We start from the raw sequence: 22,904 nt of genomic DNA on the forward strand, positions 1-22,904 counted from the left end.
GAGGTTAAATAGAACTCTTAGGCCACAATGAGCAATGGTATGTGTGGAGAAAAAGGGCACAGAATTTCAGGAAAGGAACATCTCGCCAACCATTAAAGAAGATATCCGGGACTTTTCAAAAAAACAAAAAAATGTACATCAGCACTAACAGACAGGTAATTACAGCTTACGTGCTTTTTATGCCTGGCATTGTTCTTCCTTGGAACAGAGCTTTGACAGACGCTCCTGCCAGGGATTCAGAAGCCTCTGCTGACATCATGTGTCGCCTCCAAAGCGGAGACTTCTTTTCCGGTCTGCTCTGTACACAGGGTGGGACTTCCAAGGGCATTCTGATTGACAGCCGTATCCCCACTGCCTAACTGGGGGAGCAGGCTGCAAATCAGACTGACCTCAGAAGTCCCAGGCCATTGCATCAGCAGAGGGAACTGAACCAATGGCAGCAGCTGTCTGTGACTGCTTTGTACCTGGGACAACAGTGCCGTTCACAACAGTCACATAAGTTGCAATTACATGCCTGTTAGTGCTTACATACATTTTTTGTTTATTGAAAAGTCCCGGATACCTCCTTTAAGCATGGAAGTTGAGCAATCATGCTTTGGGGTTGTATTGCAGTAAATGGCACAGGGGGCTTTTCACTGGTAGAAGGAAGAATGTAATTTTAAAATATAAAAACATGAACTTTTTTTTGGCCTAAATTACAAAGGAAATGTGTCATTTTTAACTTTAGGCCTTTCAGAGCTCATTTCCTCTTCATCTTGCTTAACTGTTCATAATAACAGTCATTTTGACCCTGGGGTGCTCAAACTTTTAAATACCACTGTATGTTTTGTGCTTGAAGCAGTGCAAATGCCGTCTAGGGACAACATATCATATAGTACACCCAAATACAGTAAAATGAGACTAGAGATACGTGTCCACCCTGTTGCGTATTTCGGCATGCCTTCGGCGAACAACTATGGCTCTGACAGACCTTGCACGTCTGTCGATCTGCAGAAAGGAATTGCTACATCACAACATAATGAAATTGAATGTGGTTACATTGAGACCCACAAATTATAAATCTCACTAGAATGACATATTGAATGTGAAGAGGCCAGCAGCTGATGGCAAAGACTTTTCGACTCCTGCACTCTGCATAAGCAGCGATGGAGATGACAAATCTCAGTATTGAATGCTCTGCATCCTGGGGGACAGCGTTACTCCCTGAGGAAGAAGTGGTGTTTAGTAGATTGCCCAAAGGATTTGACAGTGAGACTCGCAATGTCAGTGCCCTCTCCCCATTTACCCACAGGTTTCACTTTTAGATTGTGTCCACTTTTGGATGGAAGAAAGTACATCATGATGAACTTTTTTTTTCTACTCTAATATTGTACAGTACTTTCAATAGAACCAAGACAGCCCCATTATAGTAGATAGGCTCCCCATGCTTTTGTTTGCAACAGTTGTGGATATTAATTCAGTTTGCCCATTCCTGAAAATAGAACCAACAAACGTAGTGACAAATGCAGGTGAGAAATCAGCCCCTTTAACGTGTCATTAATTAAATTCACTCTACAATGCTATTTTCTAGTAAAAATATTACCATGTGGTTTTGGTTTGTTTAATTTCTTAATCTGTTAATTTTTATGAAAAGTTAAATCTTTTTAATATAGTGAGGGAGGCTTATGTAAATCTATATAAAAAATCAATTTTTCTAAACTTTGGTAAACCCTAAATGATACTAATAACTCATTTTAGCAGATTAATATTTTAATCTTATGAAAATTTACATTCTTTTAAGAATACGTCTACATTTTTCCATCTGCTTGTTAACCACCCAGTTGCAGACTATGAAGGAAAAAAATAATTTCTGGAAAACCCCTTCAAAAATGGCAAGGGAGACTCTTAATTTATTTAATAGTTTTTTGATGAAACTTATAATTAGCTGATCGGTCACAGTCCGTGAGCAGTACTTTGAACAGGATTATATGTTGTTGGGTTGGAAACCAAATTGATTCCCTTTCTTTTGTGCTGATTTCATTCTGAGTTCAAGAGGCAAAGATAAATTTAGTATATCGCAGACTTCAAAATAGTGAGACCTTAGCATGACCATGTGTAGGGCAGTAAGGTCTCAGTTAAAGAAAATGTTGATAAGTTATAGACTATGTAAAGAGGAAGCGTGTTTCAGCTACATGATTATGTAGTGCAAGGATGAGGTTGTTTACCAAAGGAAAAAGCTGTTATGATCTTTTTATACAGTATATACTAAAGCAAAAGAAAAGTAAAAACAAATCTTTTAATGACTTCCTCTTATGCCTAAAATTTGTATACATGCAATAGGTACAATATTTATTCTCACTAGTAATTGTAGGTGGAGTATTTCATACTTGTTCTTTGTTAGATTTGTTGAACAAATCCATTCAGGGCTGCCACCAGGAATTTTAGGGTCCCATACTGGCAACATTTTTAGATCCTCATGAGACTCCACCCAGGCTCCACCCCAGCTCCGCCTGCACCCAAGCTTTGCCTCCACACCTCTAACATTCCACAGTTCTACCACCAACCCTTGGAAATGCTCCACGTCTGCACCACATCCTCACTAATTACACATTAACATATCCCATATAACATCATACAAACAGCAAACAGGTCATAGGTGAGGATGTTACCTTTAGTAGCCATTGAAACCCATTTGTATCAACTTCTGTGCATGTTATCAGGCCAAAATCACCAGGATATGTGAACTTTTGATCAATTTTGAGTCAATTGCATGTTTTGGGTTGTCATTTTGATTTAAAAAGAGAAAACACAGTAGTTTGACAATAAATGGCTTTGCCCAACCACTAACCATGAGTGAAAAAAAAGTTTTGGTGTTATAATTCATATTCTCTGAAAAAAGGCCAAGAAAGCAAAAATTCTGCCGAGGTATGTAAACTTTTGAGCACAACTGTATAATGTTAGTGTACAGATAATACAGTGATGACCAGTGACATTATACATTTTAGCTCTGTGTATAGTGTACAGGGAATACAGTGATTGCCAGTGACATTATATACTGGAGCTCTGTATATAGTGTAAGTGTACAGGTAATACACTGACTCACCAGTGGCGTCTCTCGTTGAAGTCCTTCATATTTGCTTTTTTTGTTCATCCAGCGCAGACCCCCATCACTTCTTCAAGCCCGGACTCGTCTCTACATAAAATAATAGTTATCTAGAGCACATTCCCCACTTTTTCCCTTTGTTTAATACTTCACAGCTGAATACAGATGTTTACCCACCATTAATGTATAATTAGTTATTATGCAACCCACCATTCCAAATATAAATTGTAATCCACCAATGTGCCCCAACTAACTATATATAGCCATTTTTCCTACCAAATAAATGTAAAAATTAATTAGCACCTGTACCCTTTCCTCAATTCAATACCAGTCACTGTATCCTCAACGCCCCCCACTCTGTTCCTCTTGCTCCCCCAATTCATTATATTTACATGCCCATTCTGCCTCAATTCATTTTCATGTCATCTCTCTATCCCAAACACACAGGTGATTCATAATCAACTGCTCTCCCCCACATTCAATACATCATTTACTTTACCCCACCCCACTTCATCATCTTTTGTTGTCCCCTGTGATGGAAATATATAGTTCTGTGTCTCTACCGCAGGGGGGCTTAACTTGGTTATCCCACCTCTGCCGTTCAATATGTCACCAATTGCAGGGATTTATGTATATCCTGCTTTCCAGTTCCGGTTTGGAACTCGCAGCTGTCCGGTGCCCCCATACCCTCAGGACAGTCAGGGAACTGCACCTAGGATAAGTAATCGCCGGACAGGCCGCCTGTACATGTACTAGCTGTTAGGCAAACTGCAGTGAGGGAAATATAAATACTCCTAGTCGCAGCCAGGCAATAAGCTTATAAAACCCGCTCCATCACTGCCAGTTTTAACCACCCAGCCCAGAACACACTTCGCTGCCACCAGCTCCGATTTCTTAATAACGGGTCCGAAGCCAACCCTATCTAGTAGTGGGATTCACTGCGTAGAACGTGCAGATTCATTATAAAGCAAGGAGAAGCGAAACTAGTAATTTTATATATTTTACTCCAAAAGGTAGGCAGTGTTTACAAAAGGTATAAAAGATATTGTAGATTGTAAACTCTTACAAGCAGGTTTATCTTATTTTGCTTTACTGTATTGTTAACGTTGCTACTTATGACTTGTGTTTTGAAACTGTTAAACAGTAAAGCGCTGCGGAATATGTTGGCACTATATAAATAAAGATTATTATTATTATATTGCAATATGAGACAATTTAATTATGTACAAGACAATTACAAAATACCAGGAATAAAAGAAGAAGCACTTTCAATTGCTTAAGTCATCTCAGGCAGACCATGTGGGTGGGAGGGGCGATACATCACAGTGCATCACAGACCCATTCTGTAACAGACTTCCAGGTCCAAAAATGCCTGGGAAGTGGGCTCCCACTAGTTATACAAACCTGGTAGTGACATCACTAAAGGGGCTGAGTTAGGGAAGCTCTCCTCTTTCTACCAGAGTGAACATTTTGATAAAAAACTTCTGAATTACATAATTCGGAGAGGGAACCTCGTACGGCGACGAACAGAATATCATCTTACTCAGCATGACGTTGGCACTCATTTAAGCCTACACTTGAGGTATCTGCAGGAATCGGCTAAGTGGGAATCCATTTCTTGGATTCTGCTGATGCTGGAGTCTAGAAAAACACAGGTTGGGTAGCTCTGTCAAAGCACAAGAAAAATGTGTAATTCTCATTCTCCTAACCTAAACTGGGGTCAAGTTATGCCCTAATGGTTAGATTCTAAATCACCTCTATCTGAGACACAGAGCACATGGTTTTAGACAAAGGACTGGTCTCTGCTAATTACCACATTCCTTAGGGAGGGGTAAGGAAGGAATGTAGTATTACATGCAGGCAGAGGGACAGAAAGCTGCAGCTGCTGATGGGGGGGAAGAAGGAGGGGGGTCAAAAACCCACAGCGTGCCTTGCACAGACCTAATGGATGTGTGTGATTGAAAAGCCCTGGAATGTTCTAGAAAGGTACTTTGATAGTAGAGCATTTCCGTAGTATCATTACATCCCCCAACCTCAATTCATTTACTGTTCCTCATCCCCAGTTGCAATACATCATCATTTACTTGCCCACCCTCAAAATTTATCATTATTTCCTCTCCCCACACCCCACCTTCAATTCATTATTTGCTCTCCCCACACCCCACCTTCAGTTCAATTGCTGTCCCCATCCCCACCCTCACTTCATTATTAGCAGTCCCCTCTCACTTTATTATTTGCATTCCCCCTCTCCCCTTCACTTCATCATTTGCAGTATCCCATCCCCTTTCTTTTCCTCATTTGCAGCCCCCTCCCCCTTCACGTCATCATTTTCAGTCCACCTCCCTCATCACTTCATCATTTGCATTCCTCCTCATCCATTTAATTCATTTTATAAACAAAGAAAAAAAACATTTTCATACTTACCTCACTGATGATCCACTGCAGGCAAAACTCCGGTGTCCTGGAAACTGCCAGTGGCGCACTTACATGCCGGCAAGTATGCGTTGATATCATCGTGTACGTGCCATCACCTGACCAGACGTCCAGAATAAGCAGAAGGAGTTGGAGCTGCGCAACCATTCAGGTTTGATGGCTGTGAAGCTTCGGGAAAGCTCTCAGCACTGAATTGTGTGTTGCGCACAGCGCTTATTTATACTCTGCGGCCCTTGACCAGAAGCAGAGAAGGGGGGACCCAGCCTGGGTCTGAACCCCCCTCTGTACTTCTGCTCACCAGGACCCATATATCAGTAAGGGCAGTAATGCCCTGATGGCAGCCTTGAATCCATTAGAACCATCAAAATCCATTATGATTCATCAGACAGATATTTTATTATCTGTCATAATTAATTATGATCTGCTTTTACTGTTAGTTTATAATAGGTCTGGCTGGTATTTTTCTGAAACAAGGTGCCATGTTGTGTTTGCAAAATTCCAACACAAGCATGGTTTCAAGTAGTTTATGAGCAGACAACAACCCAGCAGAGGACAGCGTAGGATCTCTGGAACATCTCCGTTTAGGTAAATGAAACTTGAATGCTGACATTGCAACACTATTGATGTTCAAGCTGATGAAGCTTGTAGATTAACAGGCATCTTGTATACGTCTCAAATTGTGAGGTGTGAGTATTTTTCATTTTTGGTCTTACACCAGAAGTGGTGAGGCATAGGCATTAACTTGGTCTATTTAGTGAGGCCCAAGCATCACCTTTAATGAAGCCTAAAAAGAGAATGATTGATTGAAAATCACTTTCCTATATCATAAGATGTCTGCAATAATGACTCTAGGACATGCCCAAACTTCATGCCGCTTTCCTTTCTAAGTTAAGGTGCATTTACTTCACGATTATTGTGATCAATCATTCTTATGAATGCTCACTTACCGATTATGGATCCAGTTGGAAGAACAAGTAGGTGGGCTGCGCTACTGGAGTGAATCGATTCTTCAGAAAAGAAGAAAAGATGATGAGGAAAAGGCTTTTTATTCACAATGCGTTTCAACGCCTTACCGGCGTCTCTTCACGTGAGAACGCTGGTACAGTGTTGAAACGCATTGTGAATTAAAAGCCTTTTCTTAATCATCTTTTCTGAAATATTGATTCACACCATCAGTGCAGCCCACCTACGTGTTCATCCAACTGGATCCAATATCTGCTGGAGGATTTATCCACCGAATACAGCAAACAAATGCCAATTTTTGTCAAAAATGACAATTATCACTCACCCCAAAATATATCTATACAGCAATAAGTGAGGTTAAAATATAACTTTTAATATATGTAACTTAAAAGCTCCAAAATAGTTGTGTCACCAAATAGTGGTTTAAAAAGATGGCGATTCAATGGGTAATCCCCGAAGGAAAATTGGAACCACCCAAAGGCATCATACAGGATATAAAATGTTGCTAATATATCATGTCAGGCAACAGTTTGTATAAAGGATACAGCATATATTAACAATTAGCACACAATGCCATAGCCAATTGCATACATATATTTTTTCTGACTAACCCAAAAAAGGTTTATAGCCACAAGGTACAAATAGATGAGATATAAAAACAGGAACAATCTCACCGGTTTATGCAGACGGCCAGGAGTCTCCAGGGACACTCTGTATACAGGGAGGTAGCGACGGGAGGACAATACCCTGTCGATTCCCTCAAAAACTAACCATCATCTGATCCCCAGACTCCTGCCCTAACAAGGGCAGTCCATAGCTCACCCTGTATTGCACATGCCCTACACTTTCCCTTAGAAGAGTGTCCCAACGCGTTTCATCCAAGTAAATCTTCAGGGGACTAACTTGTTAAAAAGTGCCATAGTGCTAAACCTCAAGAGACATAGATCCTCCTACTCTCAATGCTGTCTGCTGTCTGCAGAGAGTGGAGGAAAGAGGGCATATTTATATGGTAAGATGACATCAAACCATCCACACCTGATGCCACAATCAATCAATCAATGTGTATACAGGAGGATTTATCCACCAGCCACAGGGCAGCAGCTATTTTCTTCATGCCTACATAGGAGTAGGGCCTGTCACAACATCACCAGGTGAGCATAACCAGCACTCTCCTACTCACCCTCCATAGGGCATCACCCTATTGTGCGCTCTGTTTCCCATTACTAGAATTACACATCGATAATCATGCAGTGTAAAACAGGCTGCCAATCACCTGACAAATGAGCAAAGTGCTAATTTGTTAAGTGAAACAATCTTTTGCCTGGCTGAAAAGATCATTGTTCTCGGCAGCACATTGTCTTGTGTATTAACAGGGACCTGTGCTGCCAAGTACAATGGCAGCCTATACACACAGAACAATATATTACTTAATCATTTAGTGCTCATATTAAATACCTGTCTAAGCAGGGTATTAAACACCAGCCTATCATCAATTATGTACCAATTGGCAGTCACTTAAACGCTCCAGATTGCATTATTTGGATGCACCTGTATTATGAGTACTAAACATCAACGACCGCCTCACTATAATCAGCAGCTCTTCTGTTTCCTGCAAGAAGACAATAGCAATGTTGCATTTCTGAAAACTGCACAATGGGGCCGATGATGCTAGTTGGACATCTGATGGTATTTTAGCTATAGGAGCCATTCCTTCTCCATTTCTTTAGATAGATTAGATTAGGTAATGATACTGTTTTCTTAATAAATAGGACCTTTTTAAGATTTCTGCAAATTCAACTCATTGCCTGAAATAAGCTAGAAGTATAAAACATAACTTCAGGTTTCATTAATATTAAAGTCCTAAAAATCACAATTTACCCAGTCATGTTCTCACTGTGTTATGGCACATTTAAAAAGCAGTACATTTGGCTTGGAGTATATTAAATGTACTCTTCAACTGTGATTTTGGCCGAGCAGCCTCTCATTTGATTCTGATTTTATTTATTTAAATATCTTGAAGAAAACCGTAAATCTCAGAAGATTATTATTTTCTTTTTAGTGCTCCAGTGTTTAATGCAAGGATAAACTAGGCAATTACCAATGAGTTGTGTTGTAGCGAAATTACATCCTTCCAGTCTGCATGCATTGTTTAAAGAAAGGAACCATCAGTCTTCAGTTCATTGAAATTCAGCCCACATCCATCACCACTAGAAGAACTAATGAAAATGTGAGGACCGCACAGTCTTATTGCGCCCACTAAGTGCCTGCTATGCTCAGAGTATTGTTGTACCAAATTCTTTTACTTCGTTTTGTAACATTGAAATTCGTGAAACCGACAATTACAAGATTCCTCTACCTGTCCAAAAAACAAACAAACGAAAAAAAACCTTCAAAAATAATAAAGACTGAAGAGAGATTCTAAAAGAAGGATACTGAGCAGAGATGTATTTTTGACTTTGCATTAGATGCTTGTAGGTAGGGAAGGCTTTGTGTTTACGCCCCACTCCTGGTATAATTTACTATTATGTGGTGTAAAAATAAAAATCATACTAAACAATGCCTAATTATACAGAATGCATACAGAATAAAAGTGTCCAAGTTGGTCAAAGTGAACACTTCCATTCAGTTCCACAATCTAGCTTGTCACATAAATTACATAAAGTTTCCCCCATAACTATCACCATACACATAGTCACAGCATGAATACATGTACCTCCAGAAATAATGACATTACTTGGGGCCATCACCACTATACACTTGCAAAGATAGTTATACTGTACTGTGCCACACATTGTATGGAGCGCCCAGACGCGTGAGCGGCGCAGGCAGGGCCGTGGGGTACTCGGTACCAGGCCCGTCGACTTCATTGGGGGACGGTGTCACAGCGGCGGTGACCCGGTCCATGGCCCTGGGGCGTCCATTAAATAAAATAAAATAGGGGAAGGGGAAAGTTGTTTGTGATGTTGTTAGATGTGGTAAAAGTGAAGATAAAGTTTATAGATGATTAAATGCGCGTCGCCACCTGTGGTATTCTGGTCAGAGGTGACCAGCGCTGCGGTGTTGTTCCCCAGAGACTGTTGGTGTGTCGCAGCTGAGGTGAAAATAGATCTCCACAGGTAGAGCAATAGCCCCAGGGCAAAGATGTTTGATTAATAGTTAAGATGGCTGTGAACGTTGGGGTGCAGAGAAATGAGAGAAGGACACAGAGAGGTGCAGTTTCTTCACCTTTTACTGGCAATTGGTTGCAGTCCGGAGTACCACATACAGGTGATGGCTTAAGTCCGGCTCGCCTGGAGGCATTCAGGGGATCCACCTTGCCAAGTGGGGGTTTAGGACCTTCCTTCTGCGCTTTTTGTGTGGGTCTCTGCTGTTTGTAACTAAGCTGAGACCCTCAATTGCGTGATGATTTAACTAACCTGTACGGCTGTCAGCATGAGCCTATTCCACGGGTACCATCCTTTTCACCGTCAGCCCCGGGCTCCTTATCTGCTGCCATGCCCTCAGGTGTACAATGTCACACAGGAATTTACAATCCCCTGTACTTTCAGATTCGGCTATCAGGGCGTACAGCTCCTGTCAGCCTAGGACTCTGGCGTCCTCTTTTTCTCTATTAGCGCTTCGCTCTGGGGTCTGCTATATGCAGTTTTTAGCTTCCCCAGAGCCTCTCTGTCTCTGCTCTTGTCCTTTCCCTCTTCACAGATCAGCTTCCCCTCACCAGCTCCTCACAGATCAGCTCCCTGTCTTGAACTGACTGGATCTTCCAGAAAGATCTTTTTACCTCACGTTTAACTGTCTTGTCATTTGTTCACTGCTGCTCTCATTTCCATGACAACTCCCTCAGCTGACTTCTAGCTGAGTCACCAACCCCCTCTGCTGGCCAGAATTTATAAGGAAACTTCCTTTTCTGACCTGCAGCCGGAATTGTGATTTAATCTATGTTATCTGGCATGGGGGCCCCCCTTCTGCCTCCAAGCATGACTTCACCTCTTAGAGGGAGGCAATGTCACTGTGACAACCGGACTCTGGGGTGTCACATGTACATTTCCCCATATGGTGATCAAATAATAACATACAATAACCAAATAACAACATCATAAAATTATCTGATAATATCTGATTCTTTGTGATGGCTACATAACACTTCTGCTCAATTAGTAGAAGGATCTGTGGCATTTAAGAGCCCCAAATTTAAAAGGAATCTGTCACCACATTTGACCCATCTAAACTATTAATATGGGCATACAGGTTATAGAATGCTGAAAACAGGTCTCCCTCTATGTCTCATATCAGATTTCTTGTTGTGGATATATCCTCTTTTATCACTTTATGTAAATTACCTCTTCCAGGCTATGGAGAGGATGGTGCCTGGAAGATAACTCTGCTTCCAGAAATTATTTTACATGAATGGAGAGTTGTCAGTGTGACATGTAATGGCCACTCACTGCTCTCCTGATCTCACTGCAGACCTTGGTGTGATTATACCTGACACATCTGCAGGTTCCTCTCAGCTTCAGCTTCCATCTCACAGGCAGACAGGGTTGCAGTATTGTTTTTGCATTACAGCAGAACTCGAGCTGCAACAATGTGTTTTCAAGAAGATACATTTAATTTCTCCTGTTCTGTTTTCTTGTCTCACTTTGGTAACTCACCCTTCATGTAAAATAATCCCTGGAGGCAGAGTTATCTTCCAGGCAACATCCTCCTCATAGCCTGGAAGAGGTAATTTACATATAAGAAAAATGTGGATTTCTCTGGCATAAGACCTTAGATGCCAGATATCAAGGTAACATTATAATCAGCTTTCTAAGACCTGTATACCCATATAGACTGCTTAGGAGGGTTGATCCTACTGACAGATTCCCTCTAACCCCTTCACCACTTTGCAATTTGCTGTTTTTGTTTTTCGCTCCCCTTTTTCCCAGTGCAATAACTTTTTATTTTTCTGTCAATATGGCCTCGTGAGGGTTTGTTTTTGAGTGACGAGTTGTACTTTATAATGACACCTTTGATTTTACCATATAGTGTGCTTGAAAATGGGAAAAAATTCCAAGTGCAGTGAAATTGCAAAAAAAATGCAATTCCATAATTATTTAGTTTTTTTTTTTAGTTCCAAAGTTCACTAAAACTGACCTGCCATTATGATTCTCCAGGTCATTACGAGTTCGCCGATACTTAACATAATGAAAATGTGTCATCTTTAACTTTAGCCCTTTTAGATATCATTTCATCTTCAACTTGCTTAGAGGGAATGTCACCAGGAATAGCGCTGTTAACTTGCAGATATGGGGTTTATCTGCAGGTTAACAGCGTTATGATGCTGTCCGGCGCCTGCACGCAGCCAAATGCAGCAGGGAGAAAATTATCTTTATTCTCCCCACCAGCATTTGGTATTAAATCGTGGAGGCGCCGGTTCAGACACCGCTCAGAGTATACAGAACTGCCGCTGTAATCGCACCCCTAGCACTTACTGACACTGGCTCTACATTGTGGATGACTGTTAGTCAGGGCCGGGGGCAGGCCCGAATTGGCCACTTGCCCAAACGGGCATTTTCCCGCTGGGCCGCCATTTTCATGCCGTTATGGGCTGCTGGCTGGGTGCTCGCTCCTCTGGCCGCTTGCCAGATAAAGCGGCGGCGGCCACCGGCCTCTTCTTTCCTGCCGCCGGCCCTTTAAACTTGCTGGCAAGGCGGCAGGCAGCGGCACCCTATGGGGTTAAGAACCTGCCGTGCAACGTGACGCTGCACGTCGTCGGACGTTCTTTGAGGGCGGAGAGCCGGAAAGCGCTCGCCTCTGCCCTCTGCTATGCTCTTCTTCCGTCACTGGCTGGCTGCCTGCGCCAGGCACAGTGACTGACTGGGCCTATCAACGGCGTCGCCACGACTGCGTTCACCGACTCACCCAGGCCAGGAAGCAGGAATTTATCCAGCCTAAGTATCCAGGGACCAGAGGAGGCTGGGCAGTGGGAGCTGGTGTGCGCGACTCGACTCCTACCCCCGCGTGCCGGGCTCAGGGCAGGCTGAAGTTCATTCAAAGCGGTGTGGGCCTTGGCCGGGGGTGAGTTAAAAGAGGCTGGGGGGTGCACTGATGTGATGATGGATAATATATATATATATATATATATATATATATATTTATATACAGGGCAGGACTGGGGGGGCCGCCATCTGCCAGGGTGGATGTATTTACAGGGACTGGTCACTGGGGGGCTGCCATCTGCCTACACTGATGTGGATGTATATTACAGGGCAGGACTGGGGGGCCGCCATCTGCCTGCGCTGATGTGGGTGTATATACAGGGACTGGGGGGCTGCCATCTGCCTGCGCTGATATGGGTGTATATACAGGGACTGGGGGGTCGCCATCTGCCTGCGCTGATGTGGATGTATATACAGGGACTGGGGGGCCGCCATCTGCCTGCGCTGATGTGGGTGTATATACAGGGCAGGACTGGGGGGGCTGCCATCTCCCTGCGCTGATGTGGATGTATATACAGGGACTGGGGGGGCCGCCATCTGCCTGCGCTGATGTGGATGTATTTACAGGGCAGGACTGGGGGGGGGGCTGCCATCTGCCTGCGCTGATGTGGATGTATATACAGGGACTTGGGGGCCGCCATCTGCCTGCGCTGATGTGGATGTATATACAGGGACTGGGGGGCCGCCGTCTGCCTGCGCTGATGTGGATGTATATTACAGGGCAGGACTGGGGGGCCGCCATCTGCCTGCGCTGATGTGGGTGTATATACAGGGACTGGGGGGCTGCCATCTGCCTGCGCTGATGTGGGCGTATATACAGGGACTGGGGGGCCGCCATCTGCCTGAGCTGATGTGGATGTATATACAGCTACTGGGGGGACGCCATCTGCCTGCGCTGATGTGGATGTATATACAGGGCAGGACTGGGGGGCTGCCATCTGCCTACGCTGATGTGGATGTATATACAGGGACTGGGGGGCCGCCATCTGCCTGCGCTGATGTGGATGTATATACAGGGCAGGACTGAGGGGGCTGCCATCTGCCTGCGCTGATGTGGATGTATATACAGGGACTGGGAGGCCGCCATCTGCCTGCGCTGATGTGAATGTATATACAGGGACTGGGGGGGCGCCGTCTGCCTGCGCTGATGTGAATGTATATTACAGGGCAGGACTGGGGGGCCGCCATCTGCCTGCGCTGATGTGGGTGTATATACAGGGACTGGGGGGCTGCCATCTGCCTGCGCTGATGTGGGTGTATATACAGGGACTGGGGGGCCGCCATCTGCCTGCGCTGATGTGGATGTATATACAGGGACTGGGGGGCCGCCATCTGCCTGCGCTGATGTGGATGTATATACAGGGCAGGACTGGGGGGCTGCCATCTGCCTGCACTGATGTGGATGTATATACAGGGACTGGGGGGCCGCCATCTGCCTGCGCTGATGTGGATGTATATACAGGGCAGGACTGGGGGGGCTGCCATCTGCCTGCGCTGATGTGGGTGCATATACAGGGACTGGGGGGCCGCCATCTGCCTGCGCTGATGTGGATGTATATACAGGGACTGGGGGGCCGCCATCTACCTGCGCTGATGTGGATGTATATACAGGGCAGGACTGGGGGCTGCCATCTGCCTGCGCTGATGTGGATGTATATACAGGGACAGGGGGGCCATCATCTGCCTGCGCTGATGTGGGTGTATATACAAGGACTGGGGGGCTGCCATCTGCCTGCGCTGATGTGGGTGTATATACAGGGACTGGGGGCCGCCATCTGCCTGCGCTGATGTGGATGTATATACAGGGACTGGGGGGGCCGCCATCTGCCTGCGCTGATGTGGATGTATATATGCAGGGCAGGACTGGGGGGGCCGCCATCTGCCTGTGCTGATGTGGATGTATATACAGGGACTGGGGGTCCGCCATCTGCCTGCGCTGATGTGGATGTATATACAGGGCAGGACTGGGGGGGCTGCCATCTGCCTGCGCTGATGTGGATGTGTATACAGGGACTGGGGGGCTGCCGTCTGCCTGCACTGATGTGAATGTATATACAGGGACTGGGGGGCTGCCGTCTGCCTGCACTGATGTGGATGTATATACAGGGACTGGGGGGTCGCCGTCTGCCTGCGCTGATGTGGATATATATTACAGGGCAGGACTGGGGGGCCGCCATCTGCCTGCACTGATGTGGATGTATATTACAGGGCAGGACTGGGGGCCACCATCTGCCTGCGCTGATGTGGATGTATATACAGGGACTGGGGGGCCGCCATCTGCCTGCGCTGATGTGGATGTATATACAGGGAAGGACAGGGGGGCCGCCATCTGCCTGCGCTGATGTGGATGTATATACAGGGCAGGACTGGTGTGGCCGCCATCTGCCTGGGCTGATATGGATGTATATACAGGGCAGGACTTCCTTTCTTTCTCTCTGTTCTTTCTTTCTCTGTTCTCTTTCTTTCCCCTCTTTCTTTCTATTCTTTCTCTCTTCTCTCTCTGTCTCTGTGTTCTTTCTTTATTTCTCTCTTTTTCTCTCTGTTCTATCTTTCCCCTCTTTCTTTCTCTCTCTGTTCTTTCTTTCCCCTCTTTACTTCTCCCTCTCTGTTCTTTCTTTCCCCTCTTTATTTTTTTCTCTCTCTCTGTTCTTTTTTCTGTCCCCTCTTTCTTTCTCTCTGTTCTTTTTCTTTCCCCTTTCTTTCTTTCTTTCTTTCTCTTTCTTTCTTTCTTTCTTTATTTCTCTCTCTGTTGTTTCTTTCCCCTCTTTCTTTCTCTCTCTGTTCTTTCTTTCCCCTCTTTCTCTTTCTTTCTCTCTGTTCTTTCTTTCCCCTCTTTCTTTCCTCTCTTTCTTTCTCTCTCTCTGTTCTTTCTTTCTTTCCCCTCTTTCTTTTTTTCTCTCTCTCTGTTCCTTTTCTCTGTCCCATCTTTTTTTCTCTCTTGCTCTCTCTCTTTGTTCTTTTTTTCTGTCCCCTCTTTCTCTCTCTGTTTCTTCTTTCTTTCTTTCTTTCCCCCTTTCTTTCCCCTTTCTTTCTTTCTTTCTTTCTTTCTCTCTCTGTTGTTTCTTTCTTTCTCTCTCTGTTCTTTCCCCTCTTTCTTTCTTTCTTTCTCTTTCTTTCTTTCTTTCTTTCTTTATTTCTCTCTCTGTTGTTTCTTTCTTTCCCCTCTTTCTTTCTCTCGCTGTTCTTTCTTTCCCCTCTTTCTCTTTCTTTCTCTCTGTTCTTTCTTTCGCCTCTTTCTTTCCTCTCTTTCTTTCTCTCTCTCTGTTCTTTCTTTCTTTCCCCTCTTTCTTTTTTTCTCTCTCTCTGTTCCTTTTCTCTGTCCCATCTTTCTTTCTCTCTCGCTCTCTCTTTGTTCTTTTTTTCTGTCCCCTCTTTCTCTCTCTGTTTCTTCTTTCTTTCTTTCTTTCCCCTTTCTTTCTTTCCCCTTTCTTTCTTTCTTTCTTTCTTTCTCTGTTGTTTCTTTCTTTCTTTCTCTCTCTGTTCTTTCTTTCCCCTCTTTCTTTCTTTCTTTCTTTCTTTCTCTCTTCTTTCTTTCTTTCTTTCTCTCTGTTTTCTTTTTTCTCTCTCTCTGTTCTTTTTTCTGTCCCCTCTTTCTGTTCTTTCTTTCTTTCTTTCTTTATTTCTCTCTCTGTTCTTTCTTTCTTTCCCCTCTTTCTTTCTTTCTCTGTTCTTTCTTTCCCCTCTTTCTCTCTGTTTTTTCTTTCCCCTCTTTCCTTCCCCTCTTTCTTTTTTCTCTCTCTCTGTTCCTTTTTTCTGTCCCATCTTTCTTTCTCTCTCTCTGTTCTTTATTTCTGTCCCCTCTTTCTTTCTCTCTGTTTCTTTCTTCTTTCTTTCTCTCTCTGTTTCTTTCTTCTTTCTTTCTTTATTTCTTTCTTTCTTTCCTTCTCTCTCTGTTCTTTCTTTCCTTTCTTTCCTTTCTTTCTTTCTTTCTTTCTTTCTTTCTCTCTCTTCTTTCTTTCTCTCTGTTTTCATTTTTCTCTCTCTCTGTTCTTTTTTCTGTCCCCTCTTTCTTTCTCTCTGTTCTTTCTTTCTTTCCCATTTTTTCTTTCTTTCTTTCTTTCTTTCTTTCTTTCTTTCTTTCTTTCTTTCTTTCTCTCTCTGTTGTTTCTTTCTTTCCCCTCTTTCTTTCTTCCTCTCTCTGTTCTTTCTTTCCCCTATTTCTGTTTCTTTCTGTGTTCTTTCTTTCCCCTCTTTCTTTCTCTCTCTCTGTGTACTTTCTTTCTTTCCCCTCTTTCTTTTTTTCTCTCTCTCTGTTCCTTTTTTCTTTCCCCTCTTTCTTTCTCTCTCTGTTTCTTTCTTTCTTTCTTTCTTTCTTTCTTTCTCTCTTCTATCTTTCTCTCTCTGTTTTCTTTTTTCTCTCTCTGTTCTTTCTTTTTTTCTTTCTTTTCCTCAGTACCAGTCAGTGTGCCCACAGTACCAGTAGAATAAGAGGGGTAGGAAACTAGGTGGCACTGGTCACATTGATCCTTTCAGACTTTTTACTGGTGTATAATCATATGCCCTGAGCACCCCCATAAAGTGGGCCAGCCCCAGACAACAGGGTACAAACAAATCACTTCCCAGCATGCGCTCTGCACTCTATTATACCCAGGCGTGCTTCCCAGTATGCACCCTGCACTCTCTCATACCCTGTGTGCTCCATAGTCCGCGCTTTGTGCCCTCCTGTACCCAGAGTGCCCCCCGTATTCACACCGCTAGACACGGCCTCTCACGCCTCCTTCGAGCCGGCCACCTGGTACCAGCAGTCGTGGTAATTTATCCCCCTGTGTCTGCCCCTGACGCTCCCTGTATAGGGGGTGGTCCTCACTATGTCAGCCCGCCCAGGGTGGGTTGGTATCACGGCCCAGAGGGTCCACTCCAGGAGTCATTACACTTGTACTCCCATCATGTTTCTACCATATAGTACTTGTGACTCTCCTCATGTTCATGCATAGATTTTTCAGTGTGTCCGGCTGCACATTTGTGTTGGCTTATATTCCATGTACTGTATTACCTACTCGTCTCCTGTTGTGTATCAGCATATTAACCCCTTAATGACCGGAGCTTTTTTTCGATTTTTCGTATTCGTTTTTCGCTCCCCTTCTTTCAAGAGCCTTAACTTTTTTATTTTTCCATCTATATGGCCATGTGAGGGCTTATTTTTTTTCGGGACGAATTGTACTTTTAAATGACACCATTGGTTTTACCATGTGGTGTACTCGAAAACGGGAAAAAAATTCCAAGTGCGGTGAAATTGCAAAATAAGGCTGGTTTCACACTTGCGTTTTTTTTCGCGGTATTTTAGAGCTAAATAGCGCCTGCGTTTTTTTTTCCTATACTTTGCATGGGATGCGCTTATGTGCGCATGCACATGCGTTTGTACGCGTTTTTCCGCGCATGCGTTTTTTTGCGGTATGCGCTCGGGCGCACAAAATGCAACCTGTTGCATTTTTTGGGCGTCCGACTTGCCTCAAAAAAACGCATGCGCGCGCAATGCGTTTTTTTACAGCAAGACACCCATTATAAGTCTATGGTGAGCATATGTGCGCATTGGCATGCTTATGTATGCGTTTTTTTGCACATGCGTTTTTTTTTTTACCATTAGTTTAGACAATGGAATTTAGGGGTTTGGGTTAGAGTTAGGGTTAGTTAAGGGGGTTTAGGGTTAGGGTTAGGGTCAGGGTCAGGGTTAGGATCAGGGTATGGTTTGGTTAAGGGTTAGGGTTAGGATCAGGGTATGGTTTGGTTAAGGGTTAGGGTTAGGGTCAGGGTCAGGGTTAGGGTTAGGATCAGGGTATGGTTTGGTTAAGGGTTAGGGTTAGGGTCAGGGTTAGGATCAGGGTATGGTTTGGTTAAGGGTTAGGGTCAGGGTTAGGGTTAGGGTCAGGGTTAGGGTTAGGGTATGGTTTGGTTAAGGGTTAGGGTCAGGGTTAGGGTTAGGGTTAGGGTATGGTTTGGTTAAGGGTCAGGGTTAGGGTCAGGGTTAGGGTCAGGGTTAGGGTTAGGGTATGGTTTGGTTAAGGGTTAGGGTTAGGGTCAGGGCTAGGGTTAGGGTCAGGGTTAGGGTTAGGGTTAGTAAAGTCATGGTTTGGGTTAGTGTGAGGGGCCACCTAATGTTTGGAAAAAACGCAAACGCGGTAAAAACGCACTAAAAACGCATACAAACGCATAAAAACGCTGCGTTTTTTTCATGCATGCTCATAAAAATGCTTGAAAAAAACGCAGCAGTTGTATGCTTTTGTATGCGTTTTTTCAATGCGTTTTTTTGCGGGAAAAACGCGCTGCAAAAAAAAGCAAGTGTGAAACTAGCCTAAGTGCAATCCCACGCTTGTTTTTTGCTTGGCTTTTTTGCTAGGTTCACTAGATGCTAAATCTGACCTGCCATTATGATTCTCCAGGTCATTACGAGTTCATAGACACCAAACATGTCTATGTCATAGACACCAAACATGTCTATGTCCTCTTTTATCTAAGTGGTGAAAAATAATTCCAAAGTTTGCTAAAGAAAAAAAAAAAAAATGCGCAATTTTCCGAGACCTGTAGCGTCTCCATTTTTCATGATCTGGGGTCAGGTGGGGGCTTATTTTTTCCGTGCCGGGCTGACGTTTTTAATGATACCACTTTTATGCAGATACGTTCTTTTGATCGCCTGTTATTGCATTTTAATGCAATGTCTTGGCGACCAAAAAAACGTAATTCTGGCGTTTTGAATTTTTTTCTCGCTACACCATTTAGCGATCGGGTTAATGCTTTTTTTTTATTGATAGATCGGGCGATTCTGAACGCGGCGATACTTAATATGTGTATGTGGGAATTTTTTTTTGCTGTTTTATTTTGATTGGGGCGATAGGGGGGTGATTTGAACTTTTAGGTTTTTTTTATTTTTAAACATTTTTTTTAACTTTTGGCATGCTTCAATAGCCTCCATAGGAGGCTAGAAGCATGCTCAACCCGATCGACTCTGCTACATATATATTTTCTTCTCTTGGTTCTATTGTGACATCCCCTCAGATATTTGTAGACAGCCATTAAGTCTCCTCTTAGCCTTCTTTTTTTCTCACCTTAGCCTTCTTCTTAGGCCGGGGTCACACTAACCGGCGCAAAATACGGTCAGTATTTTACATGCGTACTACGGATGAATGGCCCCTAAACAGTGCTCCGTATGTCATCCGTAATAAAGGTGTGGTCGCGTATTTTGCGCATGTAAGCATCCGTATGTAATCCGTATGGCATCCGTATGGTGAGATTTTCTCGCAGGCTTGCAAAATGGACATATAATGGAGCCCTATGACAGGTTTAATAACACAAACCAAAGAATAGATATAGACACATAGAATGCATATATATATATATATATATGTATTCTATGTGTCTATATCTATTCTTTCGTTTCTTTATTAAACCTGTCAGTGTGAGTTTACTGTATAGCGCACTGAATTGCCGGCTTTGCTAAAAGACACCTGGTGCGTATTTCTCGCAAGTCACATGTGTGGTCCGTGTGTAATCCGTATTTTTGCGCACCCATAGACTTGCAATGGCGTACTACGGCCGTAGTACGCTCACAATCGCAGCATGCTGCGATTGGCACGGAGCGTAGAATACGGATGAGAAATATACGGCTGGTGCGAGGGACCCCATAGAGAATCATTGGTCCGTGTCTAATGCATGCTTTTAGCGCCTCTCACTCGGCCGTATTCCTCGCCAGTGTGACCGCGGCCTTATTCCCAGATACTTTAACCGTTCCTCTTAGGACATACTTTGTAGTGTGCTTACCATCCTGGTAACTCTTTTCTGAACTAGCTCCAGTTTTTCAATGTCTTTTTTAAAATATCCTGCCCAGAATTAGACACATTATTCCAGATGAGGCCTGACAAAGGAGGAGTATAAGGAGATAATTACTACATGTGATCTAAACTCTAGGCTACTCTTAATACATCCCAGAATCCCATTTTCCTTTTTTGCTGCTGCATCACACTGTTGACTCATGTGCAATCTGTGATCTATTAGTATTCCCAAGTTTTTTTCACACATGCTGTTGATTAATTCTATTCCTCCCATTCTGTAGATGTAACTTTCGTGTTTCTTTCCCAGATTAGACTTTGCCATAAAAAACATGTAAACAAGCCGCCCAGTGCTGGAAAAACATTCTTTGGACAAATGAAACTAAGATCACCCTGTACCAGAATGATGGTAAGAAGAAAGTATGGAGAATGCTTGGAGTGGCTGATTAACCAAAGCATGCCACATCCTTTCTAAAACATGGTGGAGGCAGTGTGATGGCATGGGCAGGAATGGCTTCCAATGGTGCTGGGTCACTAGTGTTTATTGATGATGTGACTGAAGACAGAAGCAGCTGGATGAATTCTGAAGTGTACATGTATACTTTCTGCTCAGATTCAATACAAAAGGCTGGCACAAGACTTATTCCTTCCAATGTCCATACTAAGGACCAGGGGTACTCATTAATTACGGGTGGAAAAAAGGCAATTCTGGCAGCTATTTCCTCAGAACACATAACATTGGGGGTTATAAATTAATTTAGTGTCAAAATGTACAGTTGGTGGAGAAAGGTTGAACTTGCTGGATCTGAGTCTTTTTTGGCTATATGCACACACTGCGGATTGGTCTGCGGATTCTTATCTGCGGAACCGCAGGTAAAATGACTTGCAGTTTTACCTGCGGATTGGCCTGCGGTTTTCCCCTGCGGTTTTCCACCTGAACAATGGAATAGGTGGTAAACCGCAGCAGAATCCGCAGAAACAATTGACATATCAATTCTTTCTGCGGATTCAAAACCGCAGCTTTTCCGCAGTTAAAAATCCGCAGCATGTGCACAGCAGAATGTAAATCCCATAGGATAACATGCTACTGTACACTGTCTGCAGAACTGCTGCAGTTCTGCTGCGGCCAAAACCGCAGCGGAACCGCAGCAAAAACCGCAGTGTGTGCACATAGCCTAAAACTTATGTAACTATGCAAGAGTCAACCAAATACAGTAAGATTCATTGGAAGACTTTTTACAGTATAGATTTTATAATGACGTAAAACTTACTGCAAAAGCAACCCTGGAGTTTATAAGGCACAGAAGTGGAATATTCTGCAATGGCCGAGTCAATCACCAGATCTCAACGCCATCGAGCAGCATTTCACATGCTTAAGAAGAAAACTTAAGGCAGAAAGACCCACAAACATGCAACAACTGAAGTCAGCTGAAGTAAAGGCCTGGCAAAGCATCACAAAGGAGGAAAGCCAGAATTTGGGGACGCCCATGGCTTCCTGACTTCACGTTGTCATTGCCTACAAGCACTCTCTACAAAGTATCAAAAATGAACATTTTTTTTATGGTAAAGGTAATTTGTCCACTTACTTTTCAGCTCCTGAAATGAGGAGGCTTTGTAGAAAAGTGGTTGCAATTCCTAAATGTTTCATAGGGTATTTTAATTAAACCTAAAACTCTACACTTCAGTTGCATCTCAGTTGTTTCATTTTAAATAGGAAATAGTGGCATCCAGAGACCAAATCACGAAGATTGTCCCTATTCAAATACTTCTGGACCTAACTGTATGTTCCCCATCCGGGGCCCCTTCTTATTAAATGTGCCCCAACTCCTGGTACATATTCATGTCCCCTATCCTGTTATATATGTCCCCCCATCCTGGTATACATGTTTCCCATCCTGGTATATATATGCCTCACATCCTGGGTCCTTCTTGGTATATATTACCCCCATTTTGGTATGTATGGTCCCCCATCCTGGGCTCCTTCCTGGTATATATGGCCTCCATCTTGGGTTCCATTCTTTGTGTATGCTGTATGTCCCCATTATGCTGCTGTTCTCTATTGCATAAAAAACACATTCTACTCACCTTCCCCTACTCTCATGTTGCGCGGCATACCTGCCTTTAGCAGGAGCTGAAGCCGGCAATTGATATCTGCTATGGGAGGCATATGATGTCACCGCAATGTGCCGCCTGATGACGTCAGCTGCTGGCCTCTGATTGGTCGGTGGTGTTTGTGGTGTAGGGAACCAGTGGGTCTCTGCACAGAAATACTTTTCAGCTCAATGTGCATTCTTGGATGCACATCCAGCTGAAATAGACACTGATGTTGGCAAGTCCATCTCACACATGAGCCTTTGTCGCAGTTACACCCTTTGCAACTGTGATTGTTACGCCACTGCTGGAGTATATAGGCTCCGTATTGCTGAGTCAACAACACGCGTGCTCACAGAACAAGCTCTGTTTGCCCCCTCTGGCACTTGTGCCATGTGTGCGCCACCATGGCCCTAGGACTTATAAATAAGAATTCTTTATAAATCACTAATTTTTTTTGCTTGTTTTTGTGTGTTATAGATAAAGGACCTGATTCAATATTGCATTCTTTTTTTCATTGTTTAAGTTTTGGTGATTTTAGCCTGTTTTTATATTTGCCAATTTTTTTTTCATGTTCGATATTATGGGCTGTAGTTTGGG

The 22,904-nt window shown here is 43.6% G+C and overlaps 1 protein-coding gene across 4 annotated transcripts in view; it reads left to right on the forward strand.

Moving 5' to 3' along the window:
• SMYD3 (SET and MYND domain containing 3) overlaps positions 1–22,904 on the forward strand; it is a 1,185,047-nt gene that overhangs the window by 374,812 nt on the left and 787,331 nt on the right. For 3 of the 4 annotated variants that reach the window (XM_073545143.1, XM_073545142.1, XM_073545139.1), the window contains exon 6: positions 20,524–20,622. The exons of the other annotated variant lie outside the window; for it this stretch is intronic. In XM_073545143.1, the coding sequence (XP_073401244.1) occupies positions 20,524–20,622 (99 nt within the window). The remainder of the gene's footprint in view (positions 1–20,523; positions 20,623–22,904) is intronic. 4 annotated transcript variants of the gene reach the window in all.

Source organism: Dendrobates tinctorius, unplaced genomic scaffold, assembly GCF_039654945.1.
Source record: "Dendrobates tinctorius isolate UK_male_01 unplaced genomic scaffold, ASM3965494v1 ptg000140l, whole genome shotgun sequence".
Classification (NCBI taxonomy): domain Eukaryota; kingdom Metazoa; phylum Chordata; class Amphibia; order Anura; family Dendrobatidae; genus Dendrobates; species Dendrobates tinctorius.